Consider the following 15356-nt stretch of genomic DNA (forward strand, 5'->3'; position numbering starts at 1 on the left):
TATTCAGTCCTCTGGGTACACACTGGCCCTTCAGGCCCCAACCCCTGTTCAGTGTCTCTGTGCTTGGTAGGGAGTCCCCAGCACTGGGAGATCACCAAGTCAATCACCACTCCCAGCCTGACTGGACCTCAGACTTCTCCAAACTGCCTAGGTTTCAGGGTCTTCCTCCTGCCACAGCAGGCTACTGCCAGCCCTCCTAGCTGGGGCAACTGCCCTGATCTCACCGTCTTCCCTGACGGAGCCTTTCCTCAGTCTCTGCCACAGCTTCCTGAGCACATCCAGTGCCCTGCAGTGTCCTGCCACTCTTTACAGGGAAGTCACCCGATCTCCCAGGTGTGGATCATTCAGTAGCCAGTGATGGCTAGCTCCAGGCTCTCTACCCCTTTTGGGTCAAGCAACCCAGTTACATTGTTCTTGGCATTATTTATTTCCTGGAATCTATTCAAGTTCTTCCACTGGTGTTTCTCTGTGGAGGAGCTACCAGTGGATGCTATGCAGGGTGGGCACATACTGGGGCAAAGATCCTTGGGGGCAGAGAGGTTGAGAATGGTTTACAGAACCTTTCACCTCTAGCTCACCAGTTCCTACCTGTACCCACATAAATCATGATTCAAGTTATTACAGTCTGTCAGACTGTGTGAAACCATTTGATGGCTCTCAGCCTCGTTCCAGCTGGGACAGGTGTCAGTTAAACAAAGTCCCACAGACTGAATTTACTCCTACTGTCACTGCTAATGAACACTTATCAGATTTCATCTCCAAGCACTTTCCAAAGGCAGGTGAGCATCATTTGTTCTGTTTTACAAGGAGAATCGGAGGCACGGGGAGGGTAAGTGACCTGCTCAAGGTCATGGGGCAAGTCAGTGGTAAATGTGGGAGCAAAGCCCCGGTGTCTGGAGTCCCTGTCCATTGGACTGACTCCCTGGCAAATGACACTCTTCCTTGCAGCTGTGGTGCCCTCAGAGCAGCGACCAAGCAGCACGTTCATGTGGGAGTATGTGTGTGGGGAAAGGAACCTTGCACTGCTCTGCCTCTGGCTAACTAAAGGGCTTGGCTTCCAGAGCTGGAGGCTAGGTACCCCTCACCGTTCTTAAGTGCTAAGTGACATCTCTGTCCCCTGTCACACCATTTCTGTGTGTGGCTGGGCCTGAGGTGTGTCGGTTGCGAAGGATGAGCAGCACTGGCGGGTTATTGAACAGCTATGAGGCATGAAGCTCTCACTGTGCTTTACTAGCTGCACAGAAATACACTGCAGTGTCTTCAACCATCCCGGGGTTGATTGTCAGGAAGGTGTTCAGAATTTCTGGCCGTGCCACACTGTATCTGTTTTTGAACTCTTTTTCCATATCTGATGAATTCACACCTATGGAGGTGGCTACTAACTGCAGCTGCCTTTCTGTAGCCTTCTGCTGATACCACAGGACAGTAATGTAAGAGTTGTCATTATGTTTACATGGGATTCTTGCCTTGCTCCCATTCTGGATGGCTATAAACTTCTCCTTCTGTGTCACTGTCACCCCACTGCAAAGACCTGCAAAGGAGAGTGAAGGGGACAGGGTGAATGAGGGCCATGGAGGGTGGAACACACCTCACCTGGTCTCTGTGCATTTCAGGATCTAGTTCCAAAACTCCTCCTTTGATTTTCAGCGCCTCCATGGAGAGTGAGGTTTAATCACCTCACTGACTTTATATTTGTATTGCTCTCTCCTCACTTCTATCAATGGCCTGACCTCAGTCTCTTCCCACAACCTTACCACAGTCAGTACATAAGCCCACTCCTGCCCAGTTCCTGCCATCTGGAAGCAGCTCCTCCGTATTCCTCCCTGCTTCCACCATTCATCTAGCAAAGGTTTCCTCCCTTTGTCCCTTCACACGTTCTTGTCAGTTTGGTACTGGAGCCTTCTCCTATGAAGCTTCCATCATCTGCAGCAAACACCCTCCTCCCCACATTCTGCTTCTCATCTCAGACGCTAAAGTAAAGCTGTACCATCCTGGAGTCAAAACATTTATCAAAGACAGTTTCTTACCTGCCAGAAGCTGGAAGCCAAGGAAGAGACCCAATGCCCTCCACATTGCGTCTGCAGCAAAGACAAGCCAGAGTGATCATTTCCATTGAACAAAGTTCTGTGTGCCTTTAGCAGGCGGAGCTCTGTAAAACCACAAAAGGGAGGAGAACTGATGATCATGAGGCAGTGCAAATATGAGAGGTAGTAAAGCAGGGTCCAGATGTGGATTTGAAGTGTGCAACTGCCTCTCATTCCATTATGGATAAAACTCCAAGCCCAGATCTGCACACGTCGGAATTGTGGTGGTTAGACATTCTGATGCAAAATGTGTGACTTCAGCCCCTCTCCCTCTACACAAAGCCTGTTGCTGCTTCACACTGATCAGTGAAAATATTTTTACATTAGGGTTGTGTGATCCTGACAGTGAGCATTCTGGGATATGTCTGTATCCTGCTCAGTCAGTGTCCTGGCCAAATCTTGATCTCTTTCTGCCTCTCTAGATCCCCCTGGCAGTTCCAAAGGGAAAAGTCACATGACACTGCAGCAGTACTGGCAAAGGACAGCTGCCATATTCCATCCCTGTCTTGGCTATATTTTAGTGGTGGGTGAGAATTTCCTACTGTTAGAATGCAGCATGCTTTAGGATCTGTCAGGAAGATGGGTGACACCAGAGAAATGTTGGTGCTTTAAATAATCTCTGCATCTGCAAACTCTCAGACAAGGACACCCTCCCCTCTGACTCTCCCCATCTCTCCTGTGTTCAGATATTCTCCTCCACACTTTATAATTGACTGTAATTACAGGGGTGAAGCTATAGATTCAGTCAGGAAGATTGTTGACTCTTCTTCTGGTTTTGCTCTTGGATGTTTTGTTTTGTTAGCTCTACACTGCCCTCAAGTGGCCAGTGTGGGGAAGGCTAATATTAAACCATTCTGATAGTCTAGCTACTCTGCAAACAGAAAAGGAGGACTTGTGACTCCTTAGAAACTAACAAATTTATTTGAGCATAAAGTGAGCTGTAGCTCACGGAAGCTTATGCTCAAATAAATTTGTTAGTCTCAAGGTGCCACAAATACTCCTGTTCTGTTTGCGGATACAGACTAACAATGCTGCTTCTCTGAAATCTAGCTACTCTCTTCTCCTTTCCCGGGAATTCAATGCACTGTAGGCAATGGGGAGTTAGTTAAATTCCAGCAGCAGAGGCAGAGATAGGGTGGACTGTCTGTGAGAGTAGCCAGTGTTTAAAGGAAGATGTTATCTCCCCCATAACTAACCTCTTTGCACAATACTGTACATGGACCAGAGACACAGGTGTGTGGAGGAACAATTATTTGTTAAATATTAATATTATTTCTGTCCTCAGGTCCTGAACAGTTTATGCAGGAGGACTGCTGCCCCTGTTAGTTGTTACTCTCTGTCTAGTACCCAATCTCACGGGTATCTGAGTGCCTAGATTCAGTTCCATAATTAGTGTCAGTGTCAATGCTGCTGTTGTTTATAGTTTTGAAGTGTGATCTCAGGTGCATCTCTCAGCATCTATCTCACTCAGGGGAGGGCAAGTTTTTGCTTGAGTCACTGATCCGCTCACAGCTGTGTGTGCTCACTGGCAGCACAGAAATAGGTAGCTGCATCCCTGGCTGTCATAGAATATCAAGGTTAGAAGGGACCTCAGGAGGTCATCTAGTCCAACCCCCTGCTCAAAAGCACGACTAATCCCCAATTTTTGGCCCAGATCCCTAAATGACCCCCTCAAGGATTGAACTCACAACCCTGGGTTTAGTAGGCCAATGCTCAAACCACTGAGCTATCCCCCCATTCTCATGCTCTTCACAGTCATGGCAGATAGCCTTTTGTGTTCTCTGCTGACTGGGAACTTGCTCTCATCGAAGTCTTTCTCATAAAAGGGATTTGACGCTGTATAAATAATGGCTATTATCTTCAGACATTCTCTCTGGAGTTGCTGGTACCAAACATATTTGTGTGGGCATTGTTGTTCTGGTAACAGCTCATGTTCACAGCTTCCCCTGGTTCCTCGATTACTGCTCTTGGACACTGCGAGATGAAGTCTTCAGCCTCAGCACCTCTGTGAACAAGGGGGCAAGGAGCAGAGATACATTACCCCGGCACAAAAGGGGCCTCTGTCCAATGCCACCCCTGTCTGTGCCTAGCCATGCTGCTGTATCCCCATTGCAGGATGTGAGTTCTGGGTTCTTACCAGGCATCAGAAGGAGAAGAATTTTCAACATCTCTAGCAACAAATGTGACAGGATTGGTTCTTGTGCACTTGAATCTTGCTAAGGCAACAGGAAGTGAGAGGAGTGCAATACCCCTCCCACTGCTGCCACTTGGCTCTGAAAAGTGTGTCAGGGAAGAAAGAAATGACACTTTGTCTCAGATATTTACCTCTATATTACAGACTTCCCAATCAGCCTTTTAACGCAAGGCCTGAGCATTCATGGTGGTTAAAGATCCCAGAGCATTCTATCTACTGCCGTGTTTGCCTCCAGCAGACCCCTGGACAATTCCAACAGGGTTAAAAGTTTGGTGTGTTCTCAAAATCACCCCTGCAATTTCATGCTATACAGTATTCAACGTGATTTCCCATCCTATGCCAAAGTCATGTATTGTACTTGCCAGAATGCCAGGCCTGTTCCTCCCCAAGAAGTGAGTGAATGGTACCAGTATTCAGAGCCTGTATGTAACCCTTCTGCCTGTCAGAGTTGGCAGCAACAAGGGCCAGGTTCAGTATCTAGGGGCTCCATTCGAATAACACAATGCAAAATAGGCTCGAGCCCCCATCCGGTGACCTGGGACAAATATATACCACCCCCGCTGGGCGCTTCCAAGAGGCAATACTTCCCCTCTCGCAAGCACATAGTCTGAGTGTAGCAAAAAGCCTTTTAATAACAGAGAGAAACAATGTGGCATTATGTTGGGGAAACACCACAAAGAGGATTCATAACACAACCCATGAGCAAAAAACCCACCCCAAGCAAATTGGGGCATGTCCTTTCCCTTTGGTTCTTGAGCCCAGCAACCCAAATCACCCAAAGTCCCAAAAGTCCAACGACCCAAAAGTCTCTGTCCCTGGTCAGGGCAGCCCCAGAGTTCAAAAGTTTAACTGCAGAGTTTTACCTCCCAACCTGGGTGGAGATTGGGGGGCGGGGGGGGGGGAAGGGAGGTAAGGGGCACCTTACGTGGTCCAAAGCTGATGGCCCCACCTCTCCACGGGACTCCGCTCTGCCAGCCACCCTATGGGCTGCTCTAGGCATCCAACAAACTGCTCTGCTCCACCAGCCACTCCACTCACCGTCCCGCAAACTGCTCTACCATATATCTTCAGGCTCCCCTACTGCTTAATACAACACTCAGTTATTTCAGCTTTTAGTAAGCTTAGCTCTTTTGTGATTTCAGCTTGTAGTAGGGGAACCTCAGTGCTAGAGCACCATTAGCCCAAAGGGAATTCAGGTCAGCAGCCTGTAACTAGACTCCTAATAGAATCAAAATTAGCTCTGATATTCCACAGTGGAGAGAGGAGGAAGTACAATTAACACGCAAGGCCCTCACCGGGGGAGGGGAGCATACCAACAAGTATTAATACCTGCACCCAACCTCTCTCAAGTCACAGAGTTTTGGAACCCATGTCCCTTGCCTAGCGAGTGCTACTTAGTTGATGGCAAGTCCCTCCATCATAACAAAAGGCCAAGTGCAGTTCCACTGTCCTTGATTCCCATAATCAGGGTAATAACAATTTATTCTTCCTGCCCCAATAACAGAGACACTGGGGATCCCACAGCAGCCAAAGTGACCATTTGGGCAGCTATGGGCTCATGGTGGGTGGGGTGGGTGTGCCTATGCAAATGAGATCAGCCCCTGAAGTTCTTTTCCACAACTTGCCACACCTCACCACCAGATGTCAGGGTGGAGCTCATCCTGAGTCTGCTTACATGTAGAAGATCCTTTGGGATAGGAATTCATATGGGTATGAAAGTGATGCACATTCTGTCTATCTAAGTGTGAATGAGCTGGTCAAATGAAGCGAAAACAATATTCATGAATATTCATTCATCCAGTATTCTGAATGCCTCTTTGGTTTAACCATTTTTGTGCTACTTTTTAGTGATCAGTGAACATTCAGGCAGAAGAGCTTTAGTTTGTATCAGTGTTTTGTGGTGGCTGTGCTGAATAAATGCAGTTACATCCATAGTTGCATGCTTAGGTTTATGCAATAAGCCACTGGTTCTCAAAGCCAGTCAGCCGCTTGTTCAGGGAAAGCCCCTGGCGGGCCAGACCGGTTTGTTTACCTGCCGCATCCACAGGTTCTGCTGATCATGGCTCCCACTGGCTGTGGTTCGCAGCTCCAGGTCAGTGGGGGCTGTGGGAGGGGAGGCCAGTATGTCCCTTGGCTTGCGCCGCTTCCCGCATCCCCCATTAGCCTGCAGCAGTGAACTGCAGCCAGTGGGAGCCACGATCGGCCAAACCTGCAGACGCAAAAGGTAAACAAACCGGTCTGGCCTGCCAGGGGCTTTCCCTGAACAAGTGGCCGACTGGCTTTGAGAACCACTGCAATAAGCAGTTTGTGTGTGTTCTATTTAACAATGTTCAGTCATGCTATCTGAGTAACCGTTATGAGCCATAATTACAAATACAGGAGGCAGCTCAATTACAGTTCACTAATATGTTTATTTAATTATACACATGTCTGACATACTGTTTGCATGTTGTAGGAGAGAGAGCCATTTCCAGAGAGGTGAAGGAGAACTGTGTTGAGGTCTCATCAAATGTCAATGGAAGCAAAGGGATGTATGTATGCTCTGGTTAAAGATTATGGTTCAGTTTCTGGGAGCTGTCATGTCTAGCACCTTTCCCTGGCACCAAGATTCACCAGTAAAAGAAAAGCTTTTTGTTATTGTGTATTTAACATGACAACTGACGATGAAAAATAATGGAGCATTGTTATTTCCAGAACTTTACAACGGAGAAAACACCCCGATGGCTGTAACATGAGCCACTTATAGTCTAGAAAAGAAAAGGAAACATTTTTTTCCAGCCCATCCTGTGCATTGTTAGACACGTACTAAAATCATAGAAATTAGAGTTGGGGAAAACTCACATCCTGCTAATCCCACCCCAAGACAGAACAGGGTTTTTCCCTAGAGTATATTTTCTTGGACTTTATCTACTACTTTTAAATTATAGGGCTTCCACCATCTCCCTGGGATACATTATTCCACAGCCCATTAAGACCTCAATCTGAGGAAATGTTTCCTAATTGTCTAGCCTAAATTATTCCTTTCCATCCAATTTAATCTCATTCCCTCCAAGTTATGGCCCCTTTATATCCCTCCAAAGTAATTCCTCTTTACCCTAGGTGTTCAGATCTTTCAGATGCCTGTAGCTGGTTTTCATATTCACCCTTGAGATCCTAAATTTTTGAACATTTGAGTCACCTAAGACAAAATGAAATGAGCAGTTAGAGATCACGTCAGATTTTCTGCTCAGGGATGCATCTTGCACAGCCCCACAAGCAGCCACTCACCTGGCCCTTGTTAGTGACATCACCTATTAAACCTAAATTCACCTTCCTCCATCAGTCCTAGTTTCTTCTAGCAGCTGCCTAGTGCTGAACCCATGATTTAGTTCCTGCAAATTATTGCCTGGTGAAATCACAAACTTTCTAGACTGTAGAAAAGAAGTAAATGAATCAGAGAAGACAGAGCCGGGAAAAGCCCTTACAGACTATTGAGTAACGCTTTGTCCGGCCCAGTGTTTGATGTCTCAAGTAATGGGGCCCCCACCACATCCCTTGGGGAGACAGTTGCACACTCCAATAGACCACTATGGTTAGCTCTAGACCAAAGATATAAGAATTAACCCAAACTTCCTATTAGGTCTCAAAAAGGTTTCATTAATTATTTTTCTCACAGCAGTTTTCTCCTATTTCTGCAGTGGCCTCAGAACTTATGTCTTCTGGCTGGGAGCTGGAGTACCGTAACTGGCATGAGAGAAAGTCTGATCTTATTATATTCACCAGTTGATGGGAACCAAGAATGACTGTCCCATTCTCCAAGCCAAAGAGGATATTGGATGCCCGTCCCAGAATAACCCACGAGACTGTACCATGTAGAGAGCCTCCTACTCTCATGATAGAGAAAGTGCCACATGCCTGTTCTCTCTCACTGTATCCTTTCTACCAGCTCTCCAAGATAGTCAGGGATATGGAGGAGGTTGTGTCAAGGACTCCTGCCCCCTCTCAGCCGTGGGAGGAGAAGGAAGCCATGCAGGCCAGTCCTCCTCTCGGGCTTCTGTTTCTCCCCTCACCCTTTGTCTGTCTTGTCTGTTCAGATTTTGAGCTTGTAAAGCAGGGACCAGTCTCTTACTATGGGTTTGTACAAGGCCTGGCACAGTGGGGCCTTGATCTTGAGGCCTTTATGTGTTTCTGTAATAAAAAAATAAGAATAAATGATTTTAGTGCCAAGATCAAACTTGGATGTCAGTGTGAACAATTGTGCTTCTGCGACAGGGAGATTTACCAGGAAATGTTACTGGCCTCCAATCCATAGGTAACATAAACTAGGATTCATAGAGTCACTTGAACCTTACAAAAGTGAAAAACAGTTGCATGCACAAACACAGACACATTCACAAAGAGAGAAAGAGAGCGGACCCCATCATACCTCAAGATTAATCCCGGGTGGTGGCCCCTAGCATTGTACTCAATAATATTTTATTGGTTTGTAGAAATCCTGGCCTGAAAGTCTAGGAGCGACTAACGCCTAAATATCTTTCAGGTCTTTTTTCAGTTTATTAATTCAAACAGAAAACTCAGAGAATAACACAAAACAAAGCTGTTCCCCTGAACAATACAGGCTACAGTAGGCCTTTTACTTGGCATGCCACTGACAGCTGCAAAATATCCGTTTTTATGGGAAACGAACAATGCCTCTGTGGTTTTGAAGTCAGGTGTGCTTTGGCCTGTCAGCATCTCTCTCTCTTTCTCTCTCTCTCCCATTGTTGTCAGCTCTCTCTCTCATTTATGGGGCAAGTTTCTGAATGGGTTGCTGATCTCCTCACAGCACTGTGTACTCACTGGCAGCACAGAAGTAGTTGGCTGAATCCTGGGTTCTCAGATCCACAATGCTCATGGAAGAAATCTTGGTATTGGGTCTAGTGATTGGAAACTTGGATGCATTATACCCCTTCTCATGGGTGGTACTAGACACATCCACACTTTGGGCTATTAACCTTGGTCCTTCTCCCTGGAGCTGTTTGTACCAGTACATGTAAGTATAGCTGGTTTCATTCTGAACACAGGTTATCTTTATGATTTCTCCACGTCTCTGGGGTGCTGTTCTTGGGAACTGAGAGATGAGGACTCCCAGCCCAGAGCCTGTGTGAGAGAAACAAAGACAAAAAGCCTAGAAATTAGAGATGTAAAAACCCTTTAAAATCACATTCTAAATGCCTCCCTCTCCCTCAGCCAGTGTAGGATTGCTCCCTATAGCATCATCTCCATGGACTCATCAGACCAGTTTCCAAGTACGAAATCCATGTTTTTTCTTCCTCTTCCCTTAGGAGACTGTTGCACAGCCTAGCACAGCCTCATTGTTAGGAAGGTTTTCGTGGGTTCTAGACAGACATTTCCCGCTTTTACACAGTTTCACCCCATTTACCCCTAGTTACATCACCTTGTCCCACCCAAAACAATTCTTCTTCCTCCTTGACAGACATGTAACCCTCCAAATAGTTGTGTCATAGTACCTAGTTCTCGTCTCACTAGCAGTTTGGCTGAGCTGTACAGATTAAATTCCATTAACCCTTCTTCAATAGGTAGTCCCTAGGTGCTCCCAACACTTTCACTGATATTCTCAGAGCTCTCTCCAGTTTGTTGATGTCTCTTCTACATCAGGTTCCCAGAACACTGCAAACATTCTCATTGATCTCCCGGCCTATGCATGTCTGTAGGGAAGCAGTGCTCCGCCTGTGCACCAGGCTTGGGGAAGAATTTCTAGGTTCTTACCAGGCACCAGAAGCAGCAGCAATCTCAACATTTTTGCCAGTGAATTTTATTCTTCTCTCTTGTTCACCTCTTCGTTTTTATGAAGGTGACAGGAAGTGATGAGGAGGCCAGAGGCCCTCCCTCTCCTATGACTTCCCCTGTGAAAACCGGGTAGGGGAGAAATTGGAATGGTGTATAATGTTCTTCTAGATGACATCCAAAACGGTCTTCTGAGCAGTCATGGTCACAAACATTTCTTCAGCACTTTATAGAAGAGATTCAGAGGTATTAACCCTGGCTCCCGAGCAAATCCTAACTCATGTTATTGCATTCTGCCCCCAGGAGTGTAGTAGAAGTCATTCTTTCCTTCCATTCCTGAAAGACTCGGCCTTGTGCTGAGCGTATTGAAATTTTATTGTTGCAGTACCAGGGCTATGGAAATGTTTCTTGTTTTCCACAATTTTCTCCTCAGAATCTGTGGAATATTTTGGAAATCCAGGGATATTTTTAAAACAAATTCAATCAAAACTCAAATGGTAACACCCAGTTATTTAGTAATTTAGTTTTAAATTCATTAGTAGTTTTTTATATATTGATTCATTGTCACTCAGGCTTCTCTTTGAGTACATTTGAACAAATACTCCCCTCCCACTGAGAGATCTTTCTTTATTTTTCTTGAGATCTTCCTGCCTAGATCTTTCACTTCCTTCTGTTTCCCCATCCCCTCCCTGTAGCAATTATCTTCCTTCAGCTCCCTACCTGCAAAGGTGAGAAAATCCAAATCTTATGTGTAACTGCTTTTTGGAGATCGCTAGATGAACAATCTACAGTCAGCTGTGGAGTTCTCGAAGCTGGGAGGAGTTGTGGGGATTTCATTGTTTATTAGCATCTATCTAGCATTGCCTGATATGGATTCTGTAGTTCAGTGGTGCTGAGACTTCAGGCTCAGAGGGAAGAGAACACTATAGGAAGCTCTTTGGAAATAGAGCAGAGCAAGGGCACTATTGGATGTAGCTGGGTGTGTCAGGAGAACTCTTATACATGAGAAGGTTGTTTTAGTGCTGATGGCTAACTATGGGTGTTTGTGCAAATTCTGCTGCAGGCATCAACATCAGCAGGTGTTACTGACACCCAGGCTATGTCTACCCAGTCTATCACTTGACCTCTAATGCTTCTCCATGGCATTGCACCCTGAAATATTGTTGTGGTATTGTAAGCAGGGTCTGAATGAACTCTCCCCTGACAGCTAGTTGGGGATGGGGAGAGACTTCAGGTGCAGACTGTATTTACGTGAACAAACCTACTCTGCTTAGATATCCAGCAGACAGAGCGGTGTTGCTCTAAGTGATCAACTTTGGCTGGTGTTGGGTTACAAACCACTTTAATACTGTGGGGTAGTGAAATGTTGTTATCAATGTTGTTATCTTTATTGTATGAGTAAAGGGGAGCAGAACTGTGCTTAACCTGTCATGAATGAGGGGGTCACCCTCAGCTGAAAGGAACTCACTAAGCCAGGGGCTCAAATGTCAGAGCCCTGTGACAGTAAGAGCGGTGGGGACAAGTATCTCAGCTAGGAGGTGTGGGTTCTCCCTAAGGGTCTCTGATCTGGTTTAACCTGTTCCTCCCTACTGTTCAAAGATTGAGCTAAATAGGTTTTATTAGGAGTCTTTTGTTATTTTAATGCTCAGTAGAGCTGAAATCACTTGTGGTGGGATGGCATTTCCTCCCAGCCTGCTTCAGGTTCCCCAACTAAGAGCTGACAATCACTAAGAGCTAAAAATTACTAAGCGCTGACAATCACTAAGCGTTGGTTAGAATCTTAAGAGACTGACCTGCAGAGGTCACAGCAGAGAGGCAGGTGGCTACTGGGAACAGCCGGAGGAAGCAGGCAGCTGGTGGGGCGGCCAGCAGATTGGAATGAGCAGCTGGTGGGGCAGCCAGTGGAGTGGGAGAGCGGCTGGCGGGCAGCCAGGTGACGAGGAACAGTGGCTGGCGGGCCAGCCATCCAGAGCAAGTGCTCAGATGGCGGAGCAAGCAAAGTGCATTCTTCCCTGGATGGGAGGTGAACTCACAAAATGCACCCTGAACCCTGGGTTGTACTCCTAACTCACCAAGGAGAAACACTGTGCGTAGGGTATGGAGAGGGAGCCAAGGGAGACATGGAAAAAGGAACTGTTGGTTGTAGAACTCAAGAACATTAGGGGAAACTCTGCCCCACACACTCTGGGGTGGGTGTCCTGCTCACAGTTTTATGCTTATGAATCCTGCTCGTGGCATTTTCCCTAATCAATGTCAGGTAACTTCCCTCCTTTCATTAAAAGTTTATTTTCTATACTCAGACTCTGTGCTTGCGAGTGGGGAATTATTGCCTCTCAGAGGCACCCAGGGGTGGTGTGTAATTTTCCCAGGTTACTGGATGGGGCTTGAGCTGGTTCTGTATTGTACTGTTGAAAAGAAACCTCTAGGTATTGGTGAAAAGGAAACCCTAGATATCCTAGCTGCTGACAGCTCCACCTGGAAGAAGGGTTACATTATAAATGCCACTTTGAAACTGAACTAAAATGTTTCTGCAAGACATCAAAATGGGTCAAGGATAGTGCAGAATGGGATCTGGACCTTTTCATCTATAGAACCTGAGTTCTGATCCATTTATTCTTTTAGGGAATTTTACTGCTCTTGAAAGTTATTGGACTAACAGCATTCGGGGTTAGATTTTTCCAGGTCACAAAATCTAGTCTAATGCTCTTTTGATTATTTTACAAAACAAAAATGAATGAACAAATATGAAGTCAAATATAAAGTCACTTCTCTGATTCAGATCTCAGAGGGAGACTGGAAGGAATTGGTTGGAGAAGCATATTTTCTAAAAGAGGAAAGTTAAAACCAAAGGGAGAAGGCAGAGGCACACAAGAGTCTATAAAGACAATATGAGGAGTTATCAAGGCAGATTGACTTGAAGGAATGTATTGCTTATTCCAGAGTTTTATCAGATAGAGTTTCAGGCAAAAAGGCCTGGATACATAGGCACCTAAATCCTAGATTTAGACACTACTGCAATGCTTGGCTGCTGCCTAACCCTGTAAATGCCTAAAGTTTTGAGAGTAAAAGTTCCCCTGGTGTCTATTTTTCTGCCTCTGGGTGTGCACACTGCCACCTCACTCAAGGGTTCCATACGTCTTAGCTCCAGAATGATCCACGAACTGGGGTAAGACAGGTATCTAGCTGCCTATCTTGTCTGTGGGCCCAATCTGGTAGATGTGCTCTGAGGCTGCCTATCTCCACACAAATGGCTGGAGGAGGACAACCTCCTTCATAACTGTCCAGTGGTTAGGGTACTCACCTGGGATGTGGAGGACACACTATGTCAAGTCTCCCTTCTGACTGATAGTGAGAAGGGATTTGAACAGGGATCTTTAACCCCCCAAGTGAGTGCCCTAAACACTGGATTACAAATCAATTCTTGCTCTTCCTCTTCTTCTTTTCCTCTCTTTTCCCAGCTAGCTGGGGTCAGGTCGCTGGATCAGTCTTTTCCTGGCTTGCTGGTGGAAGGCTCACTCCCTGCCACTACCATACGCAGTCCACCACCATTTTCTTGGCCATCCTCTTGTTCTCTGCCCACGAACTCTAGTCTCAAGTGCCTCCCTCACATGATTTCCTTCATCCATCCTTAGTAGATGTCCATACCATCTCAGCCTCCTTTCTTGCAACTTCTCTCTGACACTCCAGATCTGGGTCTCACTCCTGATGACATCATTCCACATGTGTCACCCTTCTCACTGCCCTCTGACATCTCATTTAGGTCTTCTCAGGTGTTTCTCTTTGGTTTCCCGTGTCTCTGATCCCCCTCCAGTGGCCATTACCAGGAAGGCAAATAGAAAATATTTCTGATAGCCTGTTTCCTTTCTTCTTCTGCTTTTCTGGGAATCCACTGTAGTTACTGGGGAGTTAGTTAAATTCCAGCAGCACAGGTGAACATGGGGTGGACTATCTGTGACATTGCCCTGTGCCGAGAAGGTGTCGTGTCCCCCACAGTGAACTTGTTTGCACACTAACATGCATACATAGAGTGTATGCATGTATGTATGTATGTATCTATCTATGAATGAGCTGGTCTAATGCAGCCAAACAGCATTCGTGAATATTAATTTACCCACTGTTCTGAATAGCTCTTCGGGTTTAACCATTTCTGAAACTTATTTGCTCTCAGAGAACACTCAGTCAGAACACTCAGTCCCTCACTACGAAGGTGGCTACTAACTGCAGCTGCCTTTCTGTAGCCTTCTGTTGATACCACAGGACAGTATAGTAGGAGCTGACATCATGTTCACATGGGATACTTCCCTTGCTCTCATTGTCGATGGCTATAAACTTCTCCTTCTGTGTCACTGTCACCCCACTGCAAAGATCTGCAAAGGAGAGTGAGGAGACAGGGTGAATGAGGGCTATGGAGGGTGGAACACGCCTCACCAGGTCTCTGTGCATTTCAGGATCTAGTTCCAAAACTCCTCCTTTGATTTTCAATGCCTCCATGGAGAGTGAGGTCTAATCACCTCACTGACCTTATGTTTGTATTACTCTCTCCTCACTTCTATCAATGGCCTGACCTCAGTCTCTTCCCACAACCTTACCACAGTCAGTACATAAGCCCACTCCTGCCCAGTTCCTGCCATCTGGAAGCAGCTCCTCCGTATTCCTCCCTGCTTCCGCCATTCATCTAGCAAAGGTTTCCTCCCTTTGTCCCTTCACACGTTCTTGTCAGTTTGGTACTGGAGCCTTCTCCTATGAAGCTTCCATCATCTGCAGCAAACACCCTCCTCCCCACATTCTGCTTCTCATCTCAGACGCTAAAGTAAAGCTGTACCATCCTGGAGTCAAAACATTTATCAAAGACAGTTTCTTACCTGCCAGAAGCTGGAAGCCAAGGAAGAGACCCAATGCCCTCCACATTGCGTCTGCAGCAAAGACAAGCCAGAGTGATCATTTCCATTGAACAAAGTTCTGTGTGCCTTTAGCAGGCGGAGCTCTGTAAAACCACAAAAGGGAGCAGAACTGATGATCATGAGGCAGTGCAAATATGAGAGGTAGTAAAGCAGGGTCCAGATGTGGATTTGAAGTGTGCAACTGCCTCTCATTCCATTATGGATAAAACTCCAAGCCCAGATCTGCACACGTCGGAATTGTGGTGGTTAGACATTCTGATGCAAAATGTGTGACTTCAGCCCCTCTCCCTCTACACAAAGCCTGTTGCTGCTTCACATTGATCAGTGAAAATATTTTTACATTAGGGTTGTGTGATCCTGACAGTGAGCATTCTGGGATATGTCTGTATCCTGCTCAGTCAGTGTCCTGGC

The 15356-nt window shown here is 46.2% G+C and overlaps 1 protein-coding gene across 1 annotated transcript in view; it reads right to left on the minus strand.

Moving 5' to 3' along the window:
• Positions 1-15356, minus strand: part of LOC144267525 (T cell receptor beta chain MC.7.G5-like) — a 167545-nt gene that overhangs the window by 115766 nt on the left and 36423 nt on the right. The window contains exons 3-5 of the mRNA XM_077821607.1: positions 14907-14916; positions 14343-14411; positions 11807-11823 (exon numbers count right to left, since the gene is read on the minus strand). Coding sequence (XP_077677733.1) covers positions 11807-11823; positions 14343-14411; positions 14907-14916 — 96 coding nt within the window. The remainder of the gene's footprint in view (positions 1-11806; positions 11824-14342; positions 14412-14906; positions 14917-15356) is intronic.

Source organism: Eretmochelys imbricata, chromosome 1 (assembly GCF_965152235.1).
Source record: "Eretmochelys imbricata isolate rEreImb1 chromosome 1, rEreImb1.hap1, whole genome shotgun sequence".
NCBI classification, from domain to species: domain Eukaryota; kingdom Metazoa; phylum Chordata; order Testudines; family Cheloniidae; genus Eretmochelys; species Eretmochelys imbricata.